At 53.9% G+C, this 24,828-nt stretch overlaps 1 protein-coding gene across 2 annotated transcripts; it reads left to right on the forward strand.

The window, feature by feature from the left end:
• Window positions 1-10,604: 10,604 nt before the first annotated feature.
• On the forward strand, window positions 10,605-24,011 carry SEMA6C (semaphorin 6C). Of its 2 annotated transcripts, XM_080801851.1 has the most exons (20): window positions 10,605-10,811; window positions 12,849-12,898; window positions 14,616-14,787; window positions 16,208-16,322; window positions 16,617-16,680; window positions 16,845-16,901; window positions 17,236-17,337; window positions 17,569-17,659; window positions 17,871-17,990; window positions 18,158-18,246; window positions 18,550-18,767; window positions 19,050-19,181; window positions 19,468-19,620; window positions 19,861-20,034; window positions 20,325-20,471; window positions 20,752-20,829; window positions 20,961-21,016; window positions 21,199-21,243; window positions 21,613-21,708; window positions 22,135-24,011. In XM_080801851.1, the coding sequence occupies exons 3-20, from the start codon at window positions 14,670-14,672 to the stop codon at window positions 23,169-23,171; spliced, it is 2,892 nt and encodes a 963-aa protein (XP_080657977.1). In that variant the 5' UTR covers window positions 10,605-10,811; window positions 12,849-12,898; window positions 14,616-14,669; the 3' UTR covers window positions 23,172-24,011. The 2 variants fall into 2 exon arrangements, with proteins under 2 accessions (XP_080657977.1, XP_080657978.1); XM_080801852.1 differs by lacking the exons at window positions 10,605-10,811; window positions 12,849-12,898; window positions 21,613-21,708 and having other exon boundaries at window positions 14,668-14,787; window positions 22,135-23,999.
• Window positions 24,012-24,828: the final 817 nt, after the last annotated feature.

Genomic DNA, 24,828 nt, shown 5'->3' on the forward strand with positions numbered 1-24,828 from the left:
GGCCCCACCCCTCAAGCCCCGCCTTCCTACCCTGTGCTCAACCTCCGGTTCATCACACTGTCCCTAAGACCGTCTGTGGCCCAACAACCTCCTAGAAATGCAACAAAGGTCAAAAGGAATAGCAGTCTGCAGGAAATCGCTGTGGTTTTGTGAGGTTAGGAAGAGGGATTGCACATCCTCTGCTTTCAAATTGTTTGTCTGCCTCTTTATTTCCTTGATACCCAGTTCTTTGGGATCATCTCACATTTCTGTGGTTTTGGGAAGGATGTGAAGTAGGAACCGCTACGGTGGGGTCAGTGGGAAAAGTTTGGGCCAGAGGCCAGCAGACGTGGGTATGTTCCTGGAGTTTCCAGGGAAGGGCGGTGCTTGGGGCAACAGTACCTGAGCACAGGCTTCCAGTACCTGTTTGGGTAACGGACGGCAGGGACTGTTCCCTCCCCCAACACTAGAGAGCAAGGTGCCGGGGCCACAGCCACCAAACCAGATGTGACCAGCAGGTGTCAGCACAGCATTGAAGCACTAGAGGCAACAAACCTGCTTCCTCTGCTTTGTAGCTGCTACAGGGATGCAGAAACAAAGGTAAGTTATAGTTTCTGAATGAGGCAAAAATATTTACCATCAAGAATCATCCCTGGGGCCCCTGGGTGGCTCACTTGGTTAAGAGTCTGACTTCAGCTCAAGTCAAGATCCCAGGGTCTCGGGATGGGGCTCCCTGCTCAGCAAGGAGTCTGCTGGTCCCCTCCTTCTGCCCCCCCACCCCCATGCTTGGTTTTTTTCTCTCTCTCTCTCAAATAAATAGCTAAAATCTTAAAAAACAAAAAAAAAGAATCAGACAGCCTTGTCAGAGAGATAAACTTAAGTGTATGTAACTACAATGCAAGTCAAATGATGTCATTAACTTAATAGAAATTAAAAGAATAATTAGAATAATGGGAAGTTTAGATTATATCTGATAGGAGGGCCGAAGAGGCAGAATGAGAAGGATGGGTTCAACTATCTACTAGGCAGAGAAGGGGAAGAAGTGCTTCTTCTGAGGATGGGAATTAGCATAAGCCATTCAACAAATAAAGGTAATGTTGGGGGTGGGGCGCCTGGGTGGCTCAGTGGGTTAAAGCCTCTGCCTTCAGCTCAGGTCATGATCCCAGGGTCCTGGGATTGAGCCCCGTGTCGGGCTCTCTGCTCAACTGAGAGCCTGCTTCCCCCCACTTCCTCTGTCTGCCATTCTGCCTACTTGTGATCTCTGCCTGTCAAATAAATAAATGAAATCTTTAAAAAAAAAAAAAAAGGTAATGTGGGGCATACTCAGGAAATGCTGATTTATTCAGTATGTCTGCAATCCGGGCTGTTTGAGAAAGAAGTGAAGGAAAAGCAGATCGTGGTAGGCTTTAACCGATTGCTCAAGCATTCCCACATCTGTGGGCAATAGGGAGACATTCGGCATTTCGGATGATCAGGGGAGAGATATCAGGAGCTCGGTGGGAATGGGTGTGAGGCTTCATTAAGTTTTTAGCTGTGGGAGGGCCTGCTGGATCAGGGTTTAGCTTGCTTCAGCACAGGATGAGGCCTGATGAGAGACCGTGGGCTTTGGTGATTTTACAAGAAGCTGCAGCAGAAGGGGAAGAATTGGAACCATTGGCTGGCTGGCAAAAGTTGAAGAGTAAACTGAAGTTCAGAAGTAGAAGCCATCCTCACAGCTTGGACGCCACAATCATGGGTTCTGCCTCTTGGAGATAGTGGTTGAGTCTTGGCCCCTTCCTTATTCCCATCTCTCACCGCAGGGTCTAGACCCAAGTGCCCCTGATACAACCTAGACTGGGAAATGCTGACAACTCCTTCCCCCCCCCCCCACAACTCCTTTGAGGAGTATGATGGTAAGGAGATGAAGAGCAAGCTACTTTCCAAGTAACTTAAAGGGGTCGGGAGCTGGACTGAGAGAGGGACTTTTTTTTTAAGATTTTATTTATTTATTTGAGAGAGAGACAGTGAGAGAGAGCATGAGAGGGGAGAAGGTCAGAGGGAGAAACAGACTCCCCGTGGAGTTGGGAGCTGGATGCAGGATTCCATCCCAGGACTCCAGGATCATGACCTGAGTCAAAGGCAGTCGCTCAACCAACTGAGCCACCCAGGTGCCCTAGAGGGACTACTTTTGTCTTGGGGTTTGAGAATATTTGTAGGCTGAGCGGAAGGAGCAAGTAGAGAGGAAGGCTTCCAAAGTGCAAAGGAGAGGGAATGGCTGAGGAGCAAGGTGTGGGGGCAGATGGAAAAGAGTGGACTGGAGTTCCGGAGAAGAAAGTGAGGAGAGACCGGAGCTCGCATTTGTTGAGTGCACTCTGCCTCATGTTATGTAAATACCTCATAACTCTCTGGTACACTTATGAATTAAATGTCGCCGTATCCTGTTTGCTGATGGGAAAAGCCTGAGGCTTTGAGAGGTTAGATAACCTGTCCCCAAATTCTAGAGCTAGTTAAGTGGCCGACAGAGGGCCTTGTGTGATTCCCCCAACCTGGGCCTTTCCTGCTCATTACCTCATGAGATTATGAGGCAGTGAGTTCGACTTCATAATGAATGTGGCATCCTCTTCTGATGAAGTCACTGATCCTATGTCCTATGGGACAGTCGTAGGTGACACTACCAAAACAACAGGGATGGCAAGAGTCCTTTTTAAAAGAAATGTGCGATCCAGTTGAAAAATAAGGGAAGTGTGAATACAGGAAGATGCAAATACAGTGATACTTGCTGAATCCAAAATGCTGCTCCCAATTCCTGCACTGACGTCCTGGCTTCTCCTTGAGTCTGCCCCTTGCTCTCAGCTCTGTCTGCTCCTTGTACGGGAGATGTGTTGCAATTCTCTCGGTTCCTCCAGTACTCGCCCTGTGTGGTTGCTGTCCCTCTCCTTCCACCTTGTCCTGTGTTCTAGACTTTGCCACTTCTTGTTTCTCTGCCTGGAACACTTCCCACACACACCTCTTCTCTTTCTACTCAGCATTCAGGTCTCAGCTGGGTAGTCAAATCTGTGGAGCCATCACAAGTTCCCTAAATTGTATTAGACCCCTCTGATACATAGTCCTTTAGAACTGTCTACCTCCCTCTTAGAATGACTCCCTTCGCTATAATTTGTGACTTGATTAGCTACATCCCCACTAGCCTATAAACTCCAGGAGGGCAGAGCTGATGCCTTTGAGGACACAGAGTGCCTGGCACACACTGTGCTCAGCAATATTGGCTGAAAGAATAAATTCAAAATGCATCCCAGAACCAGGAGATAAGGGGGAAATAGTAGCCACATAATAGTCACAGGTTATATTGTGCATTTAATTCATTCATGGGCAAGTCTTTCTCTTTTTTTCTCTTCATCTATACCCATTTCGAGTAACCTCTGAACCCATAGCATATAATTAGCAGCAGATTGAAAGAGGAAAGAGGAGGGTGCCTGGGTGGCTCCGTTGGTTAAGCAACTGACTTCGGCTCAGGTCCTGCTCCACAGGGAGTCTGCTTCTCCCTCTGACCTTCTCCCCTCTCTGACTGTCTTTCTCTCAAATAAATAAATAAAATCTTTTTTTTTTTTTTAAGAGGAAAGAGGAACTTTTGAAGCAAGAGCACTGATAACAATGAAAATTCACACAGATCAGGGTGCCTGGGTGGCTCAGTCCGTTAAGCATCTGCCTTTGGCTCAGGTCATGATCCCAAGGTCCTATGATGGAGCCCCACGTCTGGCTCCCTGCTCTGTGGAGAATCTGTTTCTCCCTCTCACCCTCCCCCTGCTCATTCTCTCTCTCTCTCTCTCTCTCTCTCTCGCTCTCTCTCAAATAAATAAATAAATCTTTTTTAAAAGAGAGAAAATTCACACAGAACAAAAGAGGGGACTAGGAAAACAAAAAGAAGACAAATGAAAACTAGCTTTTGTGGCCGTATAGAATAGGAGCACATAGTATTAACCATGTATATTCTAGACTTTGGTGTCCTCGCTGTTTTCCTGTACAATTAGTTCGCAGTGTTTCCTCTGAGTAAGGAAACAACTGGTTAAGTGATGGCACCTTAAATGTGTGAAACATTTTTGGATTTATGAAACATTTCACCTGTTTTACTTTACTTGAGCATGTGAGGTAGGCAAGCAGGGAAAGTGACCACTCACAGATGGCAGACACAGCCTTAGAGAGAAGTGATTTATCCAAAGTCATACTCCACAGCTCAGTCTACGTATTAATGACCCAGTCGTGGTCTTCCTGCTATATATAATCCAAAGGAAATTAACAATACCTTTTTGAATAATCCCTATTTGAAACAGTTAAAATGAAAAAAAATTTTAAAGATTTTATTTATTTGTTCGACAGACAAAGATCACAAGAAGGCAGAGAGGCAGGCAGAGAGAGAGGAGGAAGCCGGCTCCCTGATGAGCAGAGAGCCCAATGCGGGGCTTGATGCAGGGTTCAATCCAGGACCCTGGAATCATGACCTGAGCTGCAGGCAGAGACTTTAACCCACTGAGCCACCCAGGCGCCCCTTAAATGAAAATGTTTAAATAGATAAACTTAATTGGATAATTGGATAAACTTCAGTTATCTGGGACAATATGCAGAAGGAAACATTCCTAGGCTTCTGTTTAGCTGAAATTGCATCATGGTTAAGATCAGTACTCTCAAATCATTCTTGGAAGAGAGAGTTCAGTGTCATCTGAAGCAGTCAGGCAAGACTTCAACCTGACATAGCTGGAAGTAGTTCACATCTTTGATGCTTTTATTCCTTCCTCCATGCACCAAATGCCAGGCATCATGACTAAGTGCTGGAAATACAAAGGTAAAAGACAAGCTTCCTGTCTTTACACTGAGTGGTAAAAACCTATGAAAAATCCAATGGAAGTATCCAATAAGCGTTGTAAAAGTGAATTTAGAGCTTAGGAGAAAGACCCAGGTTGAATAGGTAGATTTTATGAGGAATACATAAGTCATTTTTTTTTTAAGATTTTATTTATTTATTTATTTATTTGAGAGAGCATGAGCAGGGAGAAAGGCAAAGGGAGAGGGAGGGAGAGAATCTTAAGCAGACTCCATGCTGAGCATAGAGCGCATCTTGTGGCTGATCTCACGACCCTGACGTCATGACCTGAGCTGAAACCAAGAGTCTGACATTTAACTGACTGAGCCACCCAGGCACCCTGCATAAGTCACTATTGTAACATTTGGTGTGGGTTATCTTGACCAATGAGAATGTGTAGAGCAAGAAGAGATGGCTAAGGACATGACCCTAGGGAACACCAACATTTAAGGAGAGTTCAGAGAAGGCTGAGAAAGAGAGGTCATACTAACAGAAGTGAAGTCATTCATTCATTTAAAAAATACATATTAGGGCACCTGGGTGGCGCAGTCGGTTAAGTGTCTGACTCTTGGTTTCCACTCAGGTCATGATCTCAGGGTTGTGAGATCGAGACCCACCCAGGCTCTGGTCACAACGCAGAGTCAGCTTGAGATTCTCTCTCCTCCCTCTGCCCATCCCACTTGTGCTCTGACTCTAGTCTAAAGTGAGTAAATAGATCTTAAAAAAATTTTTTTTAATTAAAAATACATACTTATTAAGTTCTTAGTTTCTGTCAAGAGGAACTACCCAGGAGACAAAAGAGGAGAGCATTTCAAGGAAGGAGGGGTTACTGGGGTCAAACGCCATAAAGAAGGCAAAAGGATAAAGACAGAAGAGCTGTTCACTGAATGTGACAGGGAGGTCATTAACGGCCTTGATGGGAACAATCTCAGTGGATTAATAGGGATAAAAAATAAGATGAGTGAGAAGTGGATGAGAATAGGGAAATGGGTACAAAGAGTATAGGTGGCTATGTAGTTCAGCTGTGAAGGGAAGAAAGAAACCGAGTGATAGTTAATTATAGACAAGGATCAAGGGAAAGTTGAGAATTTTTTTTTTTAAGTACACGAAATCCTTGAGCATGTGTAGATACTGAGGGGAAAATGTCAGTAGGAAAAGGAAAGGTTAAAAATGAAGGAGAGGGGTACCTGGGTGGCTCAGTGGGTTAAGCCTCTGCCTTCAGCTCAGGTCATGGTCTTGGGGTCCTGGGATCAAGCCCCGCATGGGGAATCTCTGCTTGGCAGGGAACCAGCTTCTCCCTCCCCCTCTGCCTGCCTCTCTGCCTACTTGTGATCTCTCTCTCTCTCTCTCAAATAAATAAAGAAAATCTTTTAAAAAAAAAAAAATGAAGGAGAAAGGAGCACCTGAGTGGCTCAGTTAAGCACCTGACTTTTGTTTCAGCTCAGTTCGGGCTCTCAGGGTCCTGAGCTCGAGCCCTGAGTTGGGCTCAGGCTGAGGTCTGCTTGTCCCTCTCCCTCTGCTCTTCCTCCTGCGCCTGCTCTCTCAAATAAATAAATAAAAATCTTTTTTTTTTTAAAGATTTATTTATTTATTTGACACAGAGAGAGACACAGCGAGAGAGGGAACACAAGCTGGGGAAGTGAGAGAGGGAGAAGCAGGCTTCCCACAGAGCAGGGAGCCCAATGCGGCACTAGATCCCAGGACCCTGGGATCATGACCTGAGCTGAAGGCAGACGCTTAACGACTGAGCCACCCAGGCGCCCCCAAAATCTTTTTTTTTTAAATGAAGGAGAAAGGATTTGAAGACATGTGGAATAAGGCTCCAAAGTAGGAGATGGGACAGATTTAGGCGACCAATGTGTTAATTGTGAACACCTTCTATGTGTCAGGCACTGTACTAAGTGCAAAATGCAAAGAGAGACAAGCAACACAGCCTAGCTAGGCCCTGTGTACACAGAGCTGTTGGTAACGTGGGAAGGTGAACCTTGGACAGGCAACATGGGTGCCTCATTTACTGGGATGACAGAGATGCGAGGATGCAGCTAAGTGCATCTGGAGAGGGCCCAAGTGGTTGGTGGAATTCTCACATTACTACTGTTTTCTCTGACGACGCATGTGGGTTCTGCTGAGATAAGGAAAGAAGTAGTAAGGAAGAAACTTGAGGAATGAGGTGGAAGTTTGAAATAACTACTTTTAAGGATTGGGAGAGGGTGATTTTCTAAGCTTAGAGACCCTGAATTTATTAAAGTCTCCAATCTGTGGGACTGTGGGATTTTTCTCCACAAGACATTGAGGAGTAGAACAGAGTCATTTGGATTTGTCCTTTGAAGGAGTTCATCCATTCCTTTCCATACCCAGTGCCGCCATCCTTACCTGACTGCCTCTGTCCCCATATCCTCAAACACCCTATTTTCTTGCTAGTAGGTTTCCTTGTCTTCTTGCTAAAATAAAGCATTTTGACAAATAATAACATTATTCGAGAACTTAAAATAACATCCTATTCCTGTCAGATTATTTTAACCTACTCACCTTAGTGTTCCAGGCCTTCCATAATTTGTCTCCCTTTTCCCTTTCCTCTGCTTGTAACTAGTGTCTTTCTTATATTACTCAGACCCAGCCTTTCGCTACCCATGCTTCAGGCTCAATGCTTACCAAGTACAAACTTTTGTTTAAGCTATGTTACTCTTTGGAACATTTTCTCCTTTCTTTTGCACCAAGCCAACTCCCACCAAAATTCTCCCATCCCCCATGATAAAATGTATCCAACATCTTTCCCTGCAGTCATCATGAAAATGATTTATAGTTTTTTCTTCATTTAGAAATCATAATCAACCTTTCTTTCTTTCTTCCTTTCTTTCTTGAGACTTGGTATTGCATTTTAATCATTTAGTGCATGTAAGTTTTATTTTAACTCAAATAGATGGCCATTTTCTTCCCCCACCCCACTGAGATTTTTTTTTTTTTTTTTTTTTAGATTTTATTTATTTATTTGACAGAGATCACAAGTAGGCAGAGAGGCAGGCAGAAAGAGAGGAGGAAGCAGGCTTCCCAATGAGCAGAGAGCCCGATGCAGGGCTCAATCCCAGAACCCTGGGATCATGACCTGAGCCGAAGGCAGAGGCTTTAAACCACTGAGCCACCCAGGTGCCCCCCCCCCCCCGATTTTATTTTTGGATTGCCTGGCTGGATTGCCTGGCTGGCTCGGTTAGTAGAGCATGCGACTGGATCTCAGGGTCATGAGTTCAAGCCCCACACTGGGTGTGCAGCCTACTTAAATAATAAAAATAATTAATTAAAAAAGTTTTCTTTTTTAAAAAATTTTATTTATTTGCACACACAAAAGAGAGATAGCGAGAGAGCATGAGCAGGGAGGAGAGGGAGAAGCAGGGAGTTTAATGCAGGGCTTGATCCCAGGACCCTGGGATCATGACCTGAGCCAAAGGCAGACACTTAACTGACTGAGCCAGGTGCCCCAAAAGATTTTATTTGTAAGTAATCTCTACATTCAACATGAGGCTTAAACCCACAACCGCAAGAGTCACACGTTCTACCTACTGAGCCAGGAAAACACCCCAATGGCCATTTTGTTTATTTTTTCTTACCGTCGAGATTTCATTTTATTTTTAAAGATTTTATTTATTTGAGAGAGAAAGAGCAAGGACAAGCAGGAGGGGGGCAGAGGGAGAGGGAGAAACAGACTCCCTGCTGAGCAGGTAGCCCAACAAAGGCTCCATCCCAGGGCCCCAAGACCAGGACCTGAGCCAAAGTCCAACACTTAACCGACTGAGCCACCCAGGCACCCCTTTCTGTGTTTGTTTCTATGAGTTAGTGGAATAGCTACTACTCTTAAACTTAAAGGGATGGTCTTATGTATGGTCATCATTTGTATAGACTGTGTGCCTGGAGACTTTTGCTGGCTGGCTGGCTGGAGTTGTGGCTGTTGTGGTCTGGTGGTCTCGGGGCACTCCTTCTTGGGGCTGCCCTGGTGGGAGAGTAGATGGTCATTTTTTTAAAGACTGGGACCACATCCCACAGTGGATTGTACTGAAGTAAGTCCTTAATACTTATTGGATGGAACTGAGATTTTAGTTGGGCCCTAAAATTTTAAATAAATTACACCTCAATCTCCATTCACTAATCTATTTAATGAGCATAAAGTTGATTACCTAAGTCCTTGCTAAGAGCTGGAGAGATTTCTTTCAACCTCCAAGTGCCTCTATATTTTGAGCTGTCTTTCTCCCAAAACCTCTTTACAACCTTTAAAACACTGAATTGCCTTGGACCCAAGACCCTCTGTAATTAGCCTTGTGTAAGTATTGTTCTGTTGTTTCTGATTAGTCTCACTGGTTCACCTGGTCTTCCATCTCCATGTCTCTGTGTGTGTGTGCATGTGTGTGTGTGTTTATATTTCTTGGTTACTCGCTCTGAGGCTTAGCCCTATCAGCGATGCTACCCATCCTGATCTCAGTTCAGTAAAGACTGGCCATAAGTAGCAAACTCCTGCCCCTCCTCTCCTCCAGTTCAGAGACTAGTATGTAGGAGGAGGGGAAAGGAGGTGCCCACTCAGATAAAACTATCCAAGAATGCCAATATCTCCCAGGCCACCCACTATCCTGGGAATTTTGAGAACGTCTTTTGTCCCAGCCCCCACGCAGGGAAAAATCTAAGAAGGCAATACCAAGGTGGGAGCCAAGCAGTGCTGTCTGAAGTAGTCTCATTCTCCCTCCCTGCTGACCTTCCCAGAATCAAAGGGTCTTTGTGGAGGGTGGAGATGGAGAAGGAGCAGTTTTGCTGTCTGAAGAAATTTCCAGGGCCCTCTAAAGGAAGATGGAACAACACTAATCCTGTATCTGGGGCCCAGTCAGGCTATGTGGGGTTGGGACAGTTGGTTACTTTCCCTCTTTGGAGTCTCCACCTTACACCTCTTTCTGTGTGATTCTCTGAGTCAGTTTGTCCCAATCTCCACATCTCTCTTTTGGCTTGAGCCCCACTCACCTGTCCTCTTCCATCAACCAACAGCCTGATTGCCAGTGACCCTGGCTTCCTGGCTCCCTAGTTCCTGGCCTAGTGGCCCAAGCCCATGCTGCTCTGACAGTTAGGGTGGGAGGGGAAGAGATGATGGGGACAAGAAAAACCTCCTGGTGACATCTTCCTTTCCTTTTCCAGGCCTCAAGCCCTCAAGTGCATGCTAGGCCTCCCTTATTGGGGTCATGATGAATACAGGAGGAGGCATATGGGTAGACATAAGGAGGTTGAGGTAAAAACAGTAGAGAGGAGGGATAGAGAGTTGGGGCAGAGTAGAGGTTAAGGGGGGAGACTCTCAAAGCGGAAGCAGGATAGCCAAAGCCCCTGGGGAGAAAGGAGGGAGGTAAAGTCGCGCGGCTCTGACAGCTCAGCCCAGCCGAGGTCTCCGGGTTTTTCGTCTGTCGCTCCTTCCAGCTTCTCTTCCTCCCTCTCTTGTGAGATTTCTTCCCGAGGCCTCTCCATTTTAAAGCATGTGATCCCCTCCGTCTGAGTCTTAGCGACGGTCCGCGGGTCTCTCCATCTCGCGCCTGCCTTGGGTCTCAGGCTCAGCCTCCCGGCCTGGCCCTCTCGGTGGGCGGTGCCTCTTACGCTCCTCCCCCAAGAAGGACTACTGGTGGAGAGGTGTCGAGAAGGCGGTGTCCAGACAGCTTCTGAGAGCCGGACTGGTTGCGGTGACTCAGAGGCGGACCGGAGGCGGGGCCAGTCGGGAGGCGGGCGGGGCGGCTGGGGCCCGGCCCAGAGCCCCGGGCGGTCGCATTGTTTTCCTGCGCCGAGCCGCGGCGGGAGTCGGGGCTGCGACTGGGACCCAGGACTCGCCCGACCCGACTGCACCCGCGAGGTCGGATCCGAGCTCCATCCTATTCGGACGCTCGTCACGTCTCGCCAGAGCCCCAATCACGGATTGCGAACTCGGCGCGGTGCGGGGCCGCTGCCCGCCCGCTGCGATCTTGGTCCCGCTGACCCGGATCTCGGAGCAAGTACCCCGGAGCGGGGATGGGGTTGCAGGGAGGCGAGGAGGACCCGGGGCGCCGCAGGCTGGGGACAACCTTCCGAAGTGCGAGAGGGAACCGGGAGGGTGCCAGCGCGCTGTGTGCCTGCCTGACGGAGAGGGTCAGCAGAGTTGGGGTGCACGGAGGGAGGAGGGGACCGTGGCCGAACCCCGTCAGTGCACTGTTGGGCGCAGGGTCCGGGCGCCTCTTCCTACCGGGTTTCTCCGAGCAGCGTCCTTTGCGTTGGGGAGCGCGAAAGGCGATTATTTGAGGCGCGCACCGTACAGAGGGTGGGAAATCTGGTCCCTTGACTCCCCAGCAGGAAAACTAAGGCTCTGAGACCCGCGGAGAACTGGACTCCCTGCAGGGATGGGGAGGGGGACGCGTCGTTCCGGACTTTGGTGTGACGCCTGCACCTCCGTCCTTGTGCAAACGGGAGTCTGAGCACCTCTCAGGGGGTTGGCTTGGGCAGAGTCGGGGAAGGGGGGCCCCCCAGAGAAACAACAGTCCCCGTGCCCTTCACCCCACTCGCCCCGGGGCTTTGTTAGACCGGGGTCTCCGAAGGAGAAGAGCCTGGCTGGCGACTGCACCTTGAGCCCGAGGACCCCGCTCAGCGCTGGTCCCAGGCCTGCCCTCCTCGGTTCCCAGCCTCTGGCCCTGTTTCTCTGGCCTCGGACACCCGCCTCCGCTCCTCAATCCCCGCTCCCATCCCCACTCTGTCTGCGCTCGCAGGCCCCTCCAGCCCCTCCTCCCGCTAACGTGGCTCTGGGACCCGGTCCCGGCCCAGACTCTGCTACCCGCCCCTCTCGGAGCCCCAGATCCAGTGAAGGGGAGACACGTCGAGCCCCTGGCCCTGGGCCCACCTTATGCCAGGGTCTAGACACCTGGATTATCCTGGTTGGGGGCTGGGTAGGAAGGAGGGAAGGGTAGGAGCCAAGGGCTGGGGGTGGGGGAAATGTCTTGGAGAAGGGAAGGCGCCTTCAGCCTGTTCCTCGAGGATTCTCCGAGCGCCCCTCACCCCCTCTACCTCTCCTCTACTCCCCCAGAGGAAGGTGCACTGGGGCGGGCAACCAGCCTGAGAGCTTCCTGCTATTGTCCCCAGCCCAGTCTCCCCTTCTCCATCCCTTCCCCAGCCTCCCCCAAGACTCCTGCTTATGACTCTGGCTATGACCTGACCACTCCCCAGAGGTGGCTGCAAGGGCCAGGAGGAGAGAGAAGGGCTGTTTCCTCTCCCAGCAAAGGGAGGACCTTGGAAGGGGAGATAGAGACAGCCAGCCATCCCCCCTCATTTGCCTCAGATGGAGGGTATTATGCAGCTGGGGTTGGTCCCAGCAGAGTAAGCCTCTCCCCAGGCCTGGAGTGGGATGGGGACTGCTCTTAGATACTGCTTCTCCAAAAACAGATATGGGAAGCCCTCTTAAAGATATATTATACTTAAATCTAGGGGGCCAATGCAAAGGCCAACCAAGTGTTTTCAGAGGCTGGACTAATCCAGTCTAAGTTGGGGGGTGGGGTGCAGAGACATTGGGTGGGAGGGAGGCAGGACCTGCTCTCTGGGGAAGAAGAAAGGGGCTGGGGGTGCTTGCTATCAGAGCATTTTGCCTAGAAATGAAGAGCATGTAAATGAGATGCAAATTAGCCTCTATTGTCCCCAGCTAGGGCGCTTTTGCGGAGAAGCCTGCTGGATTCTGAGGGTTTTAATGTGGGAGTGGTCATCCTGCCCCCACAAACTCTCCCAGTCAACCTTTTCCCCAGAACTGGTCGTGCAATTTCAGGAGCTTCTGGCTAGGAGCCAGCCCCAGCCCCTGCCCTCACATCTTTAGGCACAAAGCGGCCAGCACCTTTGCAATCAAGCTCAACGTCAACTCCCCCCCACCCCGCGCCCTCCCACACACACTCTTCCAGGGCAGCACATCCCCTACCCTGGCCTCAGTAGACTTCTGAATTTTCACATTTTCTTTTAAGGGATGTGGTAAAGAGGTGTAGCTAAGCTTCTTCCCTCCTGTCCCTTCTTCCATCAGGTCAGAGGTCTCCTATCCCCCTCAAACCCCCACAGGAGTCATCACCCCAGGTAAGGAAAGGGCAGCAGCTCCTGAGGGCAGGAGATGGAAGCTGGCATGGCCTGGGAACAGGAAGAGGGTCTGGCTGTTCTCCCCACTTGCCAGAGACCAAAGTTGTTTCCTGGGTGAAGATACCAGTTACCCAGGGCAACTTGGAGGGGGAGGATAGGAGACCGGCTGTGTCCCTTTCTCTTCCCTTGGGACCAACAGCATCCGGAAACATGGCCGGGGAGGGGGGGGTGCGCCATTAGGGAGGCTTGGCCTTTCAGCACCAGGGGGTCGTTAGTTAGCAGATGACTGCTCTGTCCCTGGAGGGGGGGGGTCATCATTAGGTGTTCCTACCCCTTCCCCTCCTCCAGCCCTCTTGGGACCCCATCTGACGTCAGCCTCCCCACCAGTGACGCTGAACTGGGGGTGGGGTACACTTGGGTCCTGGCTTCAAGAGTGGAATTGGGGAGACAGAATGGGCTGGTCCTGGAAGCCCAGGGTCGCTTGTTTAGGGGACACGGCAGGATGAGCACCTAAGGATGGGTGAAGAATAGCAGTCTGTTCACAGCAAGAAAGGATTCTCACCCTTCCTGCCCTGATTTCAGAGCGGTTGAGCCCCTCACTCCAGTTCGAGGGGAAGGAGGGCAGGAAGCTGGTGTACACCTCCCACAGGGTTCCACCTGGGTCCTCTGGGGCTGGGCCGTGGTGCTGATTGGTGGGAAGGAAGGCTGTCTCCTGTCCCTTCGACCATATCCATCTTTTCCTGGACTTTGGGCTACCGTTGCCTGCCTGTTGTTGAATTATTTATATTTCCATTTTGAGGCAGCCCGAAGAGGGAAGGAAGGGAGAGGGACATATATGTGCAGCCGTTTCTCCTCACCAGGACAGCCAGTTCCCTGCCTGGCTCCTCGTAGGGGGGTGGTTCTGCTCTTCCTCGGCAAGTGTGAGCACTGGTTCTTCGGAGCCAGGAGGGAACAGGGGGCTAAAGAAGCTGGGAGGGGGCACAGTGGTCGGGCAGACAGCTGCAGCCAGAGCTAAATTTAGCCTCTGATCTGGCTTTGATGCAGCTTCATTTTTGGCTAAGGCAGCCCCCCACCACCACTCTCTTCCCCACCCAGCTTCTCCCCAGCAATGGGAAGATCCCTTGAACCATGAACTTAGACCAGGACGATGAACCCTAGGTTTCCTCCCCCCACTCTGTTCTTCCTCACCCCTATCAAGGGTGATGGCTTCCTCGCAGCTGCCTCTGCCTGGGCACAGTGCCTGCATGGCTCCCAGGGTGCCGCAGGGGTCTGTGAGGGAGGGGGAGGCAGACATGGTGCCCTCTTCCTCCTCCCAGTGCCAAGGAGTCACTATTTATAATTTTAAGGCTTTGGTGTCTAATTATAACTGAGAAGGGGTTAGCAAGAGGGGGGGCCAGGAGGTGTCACCTACCGAATGTCCCAGGCCCAGTCAGGAGAGAAGAGAGGAGGCTGAGTGAGAAGGCTTGGAAGGGGAGCGGGTGTGTCCTGTCCTTACCTGGGGTCACGCCTGCAGGCCTCACACTAGCCAGTCTGGGCCAGTTGGAGAGGGAAACGCCCTGAGTGACAGTGACAGCTGGCTGGGACCGAGGCAGTGCCAGAGAAAGGGTTGTTTCCCCCAGCCCACAGGGTCTTCTGGGGATAGATCAGGGGAGCAGCCTGCCAAGTGTTAAGGGTGAAGGATTCAGCCCCGTCCCCACTCTTCTCTGTCTCCTTCCAGGGCTGGCATATGGGTGAGGGGGCACCCCCTGGGGCCTGAGCTGCCCCGCACAGGATGCCCCGTGCCCCCCACTTCATGCCTTTGCTGCTCCTGCTGCTGTTGCTCTCACTTCCCCACACCCAGGCGGCCTTTCCCCAGGACCCCCTCCCTCTGCTGACCTCTGACCTGCAAGGTGAGTGCCCTCCACCCACTCCCCTGTTGTGTGAGCTCAGCACTCAAGACCCCAGCAAGGGAGGAGGGAGTGTGGGAGGTGAGGTGCAGGAAGATACGCAGCAGAGGGAAGTGGACGGCGGTGGGGGGGGGGCACTCAAGCCTGTCGCCCATCACTGCTGGGCCCACTTGCTGCACTCTGAGGCCACACTGTTGTGCAGGGGTTGACAACACAGACCCAGTTAGGGGGTTGACAACCCAGCCGGACCACATACCTTAGCTGGTTTGAATCCCTGCCCAGCTGCTTGGGAGCTGCAGGACCTCGGTTGAGGTGGTTCACCTTTCTTTGCCTTGGTCTCCTCATCTGCAGAATGAAGGTAACAGATAGTGTTCTCCCTCATTAGAGTTATTTAGGGATTAAGTGAGGGCATCCTCGGAAAGGGCCGAGAACGCTGTCTGGCACACACTCAGTGTTTTCTGTGTGTTTGCTATTATTATTAGTTACACAACGAAGGCTTGGGGCTGGTTCGGTGGTGCCCCCACACCTCTCACCTCCCTCTCCACCATCTGTGCCACAACTGAGCCAGGGTCCTGCTGTGAGGGAAACCATACACCCACTTTTTTTCTGAGAGGAAAAAACTTTATTTGCAAGTTCCTGTTATTTATGTAGGATTTTGAGTAATTCTGAGGATCAAAGAACCGCAGCTGGGTCCCTGGGAGTGAGGATTGGGGGATAAGAGTAGCACTTTTGTGTGCCAGACACTAGCCTAAGCTAAGACATCAATCTAAGCTAAGACATCAATCCCTGAACTCTGAGCTCCCTTGGAGCGCTGAAGATCTTGGTCGCCATGGTCAGGCCCATGGTCAGGCCCGTGGATGCCAGAGTGGGTCGGGGAGGCTGGAACCAGGGAGGGCTGAGGTGGCCTCTGAAGAACTTTAAGGGCTGGGAGAAATGGAGTAAGTGCTCCAGACAGGACAGCGTGAGATGTGGGAACTAGAGAGGAGCACTCGCCACCCCCCCCCCCGCCCCCACACTGTCCTCCCCAGAAGGAACTGAGTTCAGCTTTGGAGTCAGACAGACCTGACTCGGAACCCCAGTACCTGCCACTTCCAAGCTATTCGAGCTATGCGAATTCCTTAATGGCTCAAGGCCATAGGCTTCTCATCTGTAAAATGGGGCCACTATTAGTACTTCCTTCACAGAGCTGTATTTAAACGAGGCACTTCTCAAGTACTAACAGGGTGGTTGGCAGAAGTTAAGTGCTCAGAGTGAGCAAGCATTATTTTATTAATAGTTGTATTAATAGTTGTATTGATAGCTTTACCTTACAACTCACCTCGCTCTTCCACGACGTCCACAGCTGAGCTTTGTCTTGTCGGGAAGGATACTGAAGAAGGGAGGTCTGGCTGGCCTTCATCCTCCACATCTCTGTGTCTTCCAGGTACTTCCCCATTATCCTGGTTCCGGGGCCTGGAGGATGATGCTGTGGTTGCAGAACTTGGGCTGGACTTTCAGAAATTCCTGACCTTGAACCGGACCTTGCTAGTGGCTGCCCGGTAAACTGACCGTGGCACAGTTGTGGGGCCAACATGCATGCTCCTGGGCAGCCATGGGACCTGCATGGCCACTGCAGCATCTTGCAGGGGACACATGCAGGTGTACAAGCCATGGGACATGGACATGCTTGGACCCAGAGCACAAATGCCAAGGCATGGAGTAAGGGGGAGGACAGAGGGCAGGAGGTCTGCACTGTTTGTCTCTGAGCTGCTGAACCTGAGCAGGGTGGGTGCTAAGGAGCTCAGGTGGGGTGCCTTGGCTTGGCTCTGATCCCTCCTTACCTGTCCCTTCAGGGATCACGTTTTCTCCTTTGATCTTCAAGCTCAGGAAGAAGGAACAGGGCTGGTGCCCAACAAGGTGAGGGGCGCGTGGGAGGAGGTGCAGGCTTGGAGATGAGGCTGGGAGCTGTCCGGTGGGGATAAAGTGGGGCGGGGGGAGGGACGAGGACTCCAAAAGGAGCCATAATGTGAGGGGACCTCCAGGTTGCCCCATGATGTTCCCTCCTTTACTTGTCCCTTCAGTATCTGACATGGCGGAGTCAAGACATGGAGAACTGTGCTGTACGGGGAAAGCTGACGGTGAGGAGTGGGAGGAGAATTCCAAGGGGAGAATTTCCTGCCTCCAGGCTCTGTCCAAGCGGTCCTGCACTGTGCCCGCTTTCCCACCCACTTCCATCTCAGGCCATGGGGGAAATGTGCAGGAAAGGGAATGAATGATTTTCACCTTCCTTCCCGGAAAAGTGAGGCTCCAGCAGGCCCAAGAATTTGCCTGAGGTTGCGGGGCAGTGATTAGCTTACTTGGGACTTTGCCCACATTGCTATGACTGGCTGCAGGGAGGTTGTCTTACGTCCGAGGCCCCCTGTCCCAGTCGTAGGGACTCCAGTTGCTGACCTAGAATTTTGGATTCTCTAGGACGAGTGCCACAACTACATTCGTGTTCTTGTTCCCTGGGACTCTCAGACACTCCTTGCCTGTGGAACGAATTCATTCAGCCCCGTGTGCCGCAGCTATGGGGTACAAAGGCGGAGGCGGGTGGCAGTGGGGTCAGGATGCGAGTGGGAAGAGAACCCAAGATGGGCGACCAGTTTGGTGGGGACGGACGGGCCAGCCACGGTGGATTGGGAGTGCCGAGTGCAAGGGTCCAGAAGGGGTGGGGGAAAGAGGCAAGGGGACATGAGGGAGTGGGCTGTGGAGCTAGACTCCAAGACCCCAAGGATTCTAAGAACCTGCTCCCTCTGCCTCCAGATAACTTCGCTGCAGCAGGAGGGTGAAGAGCTGAGTGGGCAGGCTCGATGCCCCTTTGATGCCACCCAGTCCAACGTGGCTGTCTTTGCAGGTGTGCACCTAGGCGTGTAAGAAGCGGGCCTGTGGCAGGAGGGGGCTCCAGCCTTAGCCTTTCTTCCGATTTGGTCTTTGCCCATGCTCCTGAGTGCAGGGTTGAGCTGGGGGCAGGGTCAGGCTGAGGGAGACCCAAGCCTTGGGTTAGGCGACCCCAGAAGAGCCAGTCCTTGGGCCCTCACCTGACCCCACCCTACCCACTCCTCCAGAGGGCAGTCTTTACTCAGCCACCGCTGCGGACTTCCAGGCCAGTGATGCTGTAGTTTACAGAAGTCTCGGGCCTCAGCCCCCACTCCGCTCGGCCAAGTACGACTCCAAGTGGCTCAGAGGTCAGGGCCGGGCCTGGGGGAGGTTGGCTGCTCGTGGGGAGGAGGTGCAGGGGGAGGACTGTGGCAGGAAGTGGGCAGATGGCCGCTGATATGGTTCGTGTATGCCAAGGCAAGAGGCTGCTTGGGGCTGGGCGTTTCTGAGCGTACCATTCCATTTCCCCTTTCAGAGCCACACTTTGTCCACGCCTTGGAGCATGGAGACCATGTCTACTTCTTTTTCCGGGAGGTCTCTGTGGAGAATGCCCGGCTGGGAAGGGTAAGGAGGTGGGCCCCAGTGGGGGTAGCTAGAGGGTTCTGCTTGATCCTGAGGAGCCAGTCAGAGTCGGGGGAGAGCTGCTGGCCCTCATGTCCACCACACAATCCCCTGGACTCTGAGCCCCAACTTGGAGTTGCCCCCACATCCTGCTGTGTCCCTCATCCTTGACCCAGTCTGATCTACCACACTACACCCTTGCTTTGCTGTGGCCCTGGCGTCTGTCCCTTGGTGCTCCCAGATACCCCCAACACCTGCACCCTGAGGCCCTCACTGTTCTCCGCATCCCCTGCTCTCCTCCCCCAGGTACAGTTCTCCCGAGTGGCCCGTGTGTGTAAGCGTGACATGGGTGGCTCGCCTCGGGCCTTGGACCGCCACTGGACATCCTTCCTGAAGCTGAGGCTCAACTGCTCTGTCCCTGGGGACTCTACCTTCTATTTTGACGTCTTACAGGCCTTAACCGGGCCTGTGGACTTGTATGGCCGCTCCGCTCTCTTTGGGGTCTTCACCACCCAGACCAATAGGTTAGTACTAGACTAACCAATGTGGTCCAATCTGTCCTTGTCCCACCAGCGTCCAAGCTCCCCTCTCAAAGCCTTCCGATGCCCCTACCTGGAGGGGAAACTCCCTTCAAAGCCAGCTTGCTGTTCTGATCTTCTTTTTCCCAGCATGGCCCCCAGGGGGCTGCCTCACCCTCTCAGGCTCCGCCCCCTAACATGGTGCTTAAGGTTAGCTGCCGTCTCGCCTGGGAGGAGCTGTGTGATCCCTTCCAACACCTAGCCCGCATCTTTTTCTGGCTCCTTCAGCATCCCTGGCTCTGCAGTCTGTGCCTTCTACCTGGATGATATCGAGCATGGGTTTGAGGGCAAGTTCAAGGAGCAGAGGAGTCTGGATGGGGCCTGGACACCTGTGTCTGAGGACAGGGTTCCCTCCCCCAGGTACCCAGGATGAGAGTGGTTTTTTGGGGGTCGGGGCAGAAGCAAGCAGCGAGTTCCCATATGGGATTTTGAAGAGAGGGTCTGTGGGATTTTGGGGAGAGGGCTCAGCGGGCTGGCATGGGACTGGTGAGCTGCAGAGAAGGGGGAAGCGGTAGTGTGAACGTCTGTGTGAAGGGAGAGAGCACGGGTTACCAATCCGTGTCTGAGAGCAGTTGGTGGGTGGCACAGAGCCTAACTGAGCCCTGGCTCCCTGTCCTAACGCTGCCCCTTCCCATGTGCCTCCCAGGCCAGGATCCTGTGCTGGAGTCGGTGTGGCTGCCTTGTTTCCCTCTTCTCGAGACCTACCCGATGATGTCCTGACCTTTATCAAGGCTCACCCGCTGCTGGACCCCGCTGTGCCACCGGCCACCCATCAGCCTCTGCTCACCCTCACCAGCAGGTATGCTGCTAAAAGAACAACTGCTGACCAACCCCCACGCCCTAGCCACTCTCCTCTGACCTCACACGGGTCAGTCACATTGGTAAGAGGAAGAACCCACGAACATGGAGGGAGAGAGGTACGAAGGAACGTCTGGGCGGGGGGAAGGACCCAGGAGTACGCACCAGGATACATGGACTGTCCTTGAGACACTCCGGATTCCATCAGTCGGGTGGCCCTGACTGAGGCCTGTCCCTCCAGGGCCCTACTGACCCAGTTAGCTGTGGATGGTAGGGCTGGTCCCTACAGGAACACCACAGTCCTGTTCCTGGGCTCCAATGATGGGACCGTGCTGAAGGTGCTGCCCCCGGGGGGGCCCTCTGGAGGACGTGAGCCCATCCTGCTGGAGGAAATCAATGCCTACAGCCCCTCCAGGTGAGGCCTTGGTCTGGCAGTGTTCCCCGTCCCCCCACCATCACCCTGCAGAGTAGGAATGGGAAGTGAGCTGGTAGACTGGGATGTGGGGATATGGTGGGGACTCCAACGCTGGCTTCCACGTGGCCGAAGCTATAGGGTAGAGGGGTTTGGTAAGAAGCTAGATAGTGTGGTGGGGCAACCCTGGGAGTTGTAGTCTTGGGCACCTCCCCACCTTCTGTTCTTTAACTGACCCAGGGAGAACAGAGCCTCCCCTGTCCCATCTCTGATTCCTTCCTGCCTCACCCTAGGTGCAGTGGGAAGCGGGCCACCCAAACGGCACGGCGGGTCATAGGGCTGGAGCTGGACACTGAAGGTCACAGGCTCTTTGTGGCTTTTTCTGGCTGCATCATCTACCTCCCTCTCAGCCGGTGTGCCCAGCACGGGGCCTGTCGGAGGTGAGAGGGGCCTGACCCCCCCCCCCCCCAGGGCCAACAGGAGCCCAGGAACACAGGCATGGGGGAAGGTGCGGCAGGGAAATGCAGGGGGTGGTTGGGAGAGAAGGGTGCACTGGGCATTGTGCAGGTGGGCAGTGCCCAGGGCCTAGAACAGGCATTGGGACAGGGCAAGATGGGAACATGGGGCCAGGGGCCTCCTGCAGGCCAGGGTGAGAGCTGGAAGGACAGGGCCATGGGATGGGATTAGAGCGGTGAGCCTCATATGACTCCGTTTCCTCAGGAGCTGCCTGGCTTCTCAGGACCCATACTGTGGATGGCACAGCTCCAGAGGCTGTGTGGATATCAGGGGACCTGGTGGGTAAGTGAGGGGCCCCCAAATCTCCCGAGGAGAAAGTTCTATTTGCCCCACTCAAAGAAGAAGCTCAGGGCCAGGGTGGGGGCTGGGGGCAAGATATGTAACCACCCTACGATACCTCCGTCTCCTGCTAGGACTGATGTGGACCCAGCTGGGAACCAGGAATTCACGGAGCATGGCGACTGCCAAGGTAAAGAGGGCTGGGACAGCCATAGCCATAGCTGCACAAGGCTGTGATGGCCATCAGCTACAGCCCAGGTGTGGGCTTACGTACTTCTGTGGCAGTTGCCCCCTTCGGTTCTTCATGAAGCTACCACCCCGGCCCCCCCACCCCCCACCTCCATCGTCACTCTCTGCCTTCCTTCTTCATAGATGGAGCTACTGGGAGTCAGTCTGGCACAGGGGATTCTGCTTATGGTGAGTCTGCCTATCCCAACGCCATCTTCCCTTACTCGGCCCCCACGCACCCACGTCTGTGCTCCGTGGCAGCAGCAGACAGCTGCCCGCACACACTGGGTCTCAGATGAGGGCTGGCATCCTCCAAACAGCCCGCATAGAGCTCGGTGCTTGGCACACAGTAGGGTGCTTAATAAATAGTTTTTGAAAAAAATACATGAAAGAATGTCCTGCATGGTGAGCCTTTCCCCATGCCCAGAGGAAAGTAGAGGCTGGAGTTCTGGACCTTTGGGTTCCAAAGTGGGGGCAGGGGTGGGGAGGATGCACTGAACAGGTGTCAGAGGTGGAAAACAGGAGCCTCACTGGCTCTGACCTGGTCTCTGTTACCAGTGCTTCTGGGTCCTGGCCCTTCCCCTGAGACCCCCAGCCCCCCCAGTGATGCCCACCCCTGGCCCCAGTCTTCCACTCTTGGAGCTCACACTCAGGGTAAGGGGGCTGGCTGGGAGGGATAGGAGTGAAGTGTGGGGCTGGTGAGTCTTGAAGAATCCTAAGCCCCTCACTGACGCATTTGGTGCTCACTAATGCCTGTTTGGAGCTTCCTCTCCCCAGAGCTGGGCTGCTCAGACCCACCGCCTTCTGCACTGGCAGAGTTTGGAACTTGCTCTTGGCATGGCTACAGGACCCAGAGCTGGGATGGGTACTCCCCAGGCCCAAGCTCTAGCCTGTGTGTGAGGTCTAGTGTGGTGGACTGACTGTGTGTGTTGAGGGCCGGGGCGGGGGAGGTCATTATGAGGACGGTCAGCCCTTGCGGGAGTGAAGCTGAGCAGCAGCAGCAGAAAGGTGAAACTCGAACTTGCCCTCCCATGCCCACCTACCTTGGCTGAGCCTCCCTCCTCCCCTCTCGGTCAGCAGGCGTGCGCCGGGACCTCCCCCCAGCCTCAGCCTCCCTCTCCGTCCCCATCCCACTCCTCCTGGCCTGTGCTGCTGCAGCCTTCGCCCTGGGCGCCTCAGTCTCTGGCCTCCTGGTCTCCTGCGCCTGTCGCCGAGCCCACAGACGTCGGAGCAAGGACGTCGAGACTCCGGGGCTCCCGCGCCCTCTCTCCCTTCGCAGCCTGGCCCGGCTACACGGGGCGGGCCCAGAGCTGCCGCCGTCCAAGGACGGAGACGGGGCGCAGACGCCCCAGCTCTACACCACCTTCCTGCCTCCCCCCGACGGCGTAGCCCCGCCGGAGGTGGCCTGCCTGCCCACGCCGGAGTCCACGCCCGAGCTGCCCGTCAAGCACCTCCGCCACGCTGGGGGGCCCTGGGAGTGGAACCAGAATGGGAACAACGCCAAGGAGGGCCCCGGCCGCGCGCGGGGCGGAAGCGCAGCGGGAGGGCCAGCGCCGCGAGTGCTGGTGAGGCCACCACCGCCCGGCTGTCCCGGGCAGGCCGTGGAAGTCACCACCCTGGAAGAACTGCTGCGCTACCTGCACGGCCCGCAGCCGTCCAGGAAGGGGGCCGAGCCCCCGGCCGTGGCAGCGTTGACCTCGCGGTCACTCCCACCAGAGCCGCCCTCCCTCTTTGCGGGCTCCAGCCTCCTCCCGCGGGAGTGCGGTCCGCCGCTGAGGCTGGACGTACCCCCCGAGGGGAAGTGCGCGGCGGCGCCGTCCTCCCGGCCCGCCCTCTCCGCCCCTGCTCCCCGGCTAGGGGTCGGAAGCAGTCGGAGGATGCCCTTCCCCACGCACCGGGCGCCCCCCGCCCTGCTCACTCGGGTCCCCTCGGGGGGGCCCTCCAGGTACTGCGGGGGTCCCGGGAGACATCTCCTGTACCTGGGCCGGCCAGAGGGGTATCGGGGCCGCGCTCTGAAGAGGGTAGACGTCGAGAAGCCCCAGCTGCCCCCTAAGTTTCCCCTCGTCTCTCCCTCTTCCCAGCCGGCTGTCCCCAACAGCAGTCATTTTAACTTTTAAAAGGGAGCTGCGCCACGTCCTCGGATGGCGCCCTTGAAGCCCGTGCCCTCAAAAGGCCAAGAGCCTGGTCGCATCTCCAAGGACAGAGCCCCTCCCTCTCTCCGTGTTCCACACCTCCAGCCTTCCTGGACTCTAAGAGTCTCCCGGGGTCCCAGCCCGCCTCGGGTTTATTTATTGACGTCTTTCCCCCTGTCCTCGAGAGAGGAGTGGGAGGTGAGAAGCTCGCCCCCTCAGTGAGCCAGCTTTTCGGGGGGGAACTGGCGCACTCCCACTCCCCCCTCCCTCAGCCAAGCTGCCTTAACTCGCCCCTCCGGGCTTCCTCCATAGACTGGGCCGCGGGCGGGCCGCAGGGCGGATGGACAGACCGACGGGGCTGGGGCCGCGCGCGCGTTTGTGTACAGAGTCCTCGGGCCTCCCGGGACGTGCCTCCTCCTACTGTGTAGGAGCCTCCGCTTCCCAATACAGCTGTGTCCCCGAGCCGTGACTGACTTTCCTAGCGGAGGGGGCGGGGCGGGAACCGGTCCGCTCGCTAGGCGCCTCTGCCCCAGAATCTCTGCCTTCATCTTGGCCTTGCATTCTCTCCCGAGTAATTGGGATGGCTGCGGTCCCACCGGGGTTAATCAGGAAAGGTTTCCTGAAGGAGGCAAGCGAAGAAATGGTGTGTGGAGATGAACCAGGGCCCAGGAGACCCACGGCAGAACTTAGGTGGGGTAGGGAGGGCACCGGAGCACGTTTCTGGATCGAGGATGTTTTCATAGCCTGTTCCATGGGGGTGGGGGAGGGTATTTTTTGAGAAATAAAATGAAGCTGCAGCGCAAGTGGCTTAAGTTTCACAACAGGAAATCTCGTCCTAAAGAATTTGGAGAGTGTGGGTCGCAGGATGGATAGGCTGCAAAGAACGGCAAAGGATTCGGCCCTGTTGGTGGTAGGGTCTACCCTTGGTAGTTCCCTAAGGAGCAGTTAGTCGCCTTTCTCAGAGCGGGAGGGGGCGTAGGAGCGCGTGTTTCCTTGCACGCATGCGTAACCTCTTGTCTCGGAGTCTCGGGCTGCGCTCCAGCCCCGCGCCCGGAGGATCGACTAGCGAGTGTCTGTTCTGTCGTTCTCTGGCTGGAGCTGGCTGAAGATACCTGTCTGTTATCCCGGGGACCAATGGGAGGGGCGGACAGGATCATCTGCCCCGCCCACTACCTCGAGTTTAAGGACACTTAAAGCCTCGCGCGGGCGGTGGCTGCTTTTGCAGATTTACAGGTCCGGGTCTTAACCGGCGCGTGGCCTGAGTATCCGCTCAGTTGGAGCCTTAGGTCGCCGTCGCACTGGCGCCGCCTGGAGGCCGCCCCAAGCCCCGCAGCTAAGGAAGCCTTGGCAGTTCCCTTTCCCCGTTCGCCATAGGACTGCCTTGAGTAGGAAACCCCTGAAAACAATTTGGTGAAGAACCGTGATTGTGTCTAGCTCCACCCTTTATTTCCTGTAATCCTCACAAGTCAAAACTTTGCCCTAAGCCACAATTTCCTCATCTGAAAAATGGGGTTGTTTGAGAGGCTCAAGTAATTATAATGTATGTAAAAGTGTTTTTAAAGGAGAAAGCATAGTACCTTATGAGATGATGACTCCTCCAAACCCATACTTAGGCGTCCTAACTTTGCGATCTTCTACCAAG

This window comes from Martes martes, assembly GCF_963455335.1.
Source record: "Martes martes genome assembly, chromosome: 4".
Taxonomy (NCBI): domain Eukaryota; kingdom Metazoa; phylum Chordata; class Mammalia; order Carnivora; family Mustelidae; genus Martes; species Martes martes.

Coding starts and splice junctions, on each gene's coding strand:
- SEMA6C (XM_080801851.1), top strand. CDS start 14,670: ATGCCCCGTGCCCCCCACTTCATGCCTTTGCTGCTCCTGCTGCTGTTG. Junction 14,788..16,207: donor GCTGACCTCTGACCTGCAAG/GTGAGTGCCCTC, acceptor TGTGTCTTCCAG/GTACTTCCCCATTATCCTGG. Junction 19,182..19,467: donor GACAGGGTTCCCTCCCCCAG/GTACCCAGGATG, acceptor TGTGCCTCCCAG/GCCAGGATCCTGTGCTGGAG.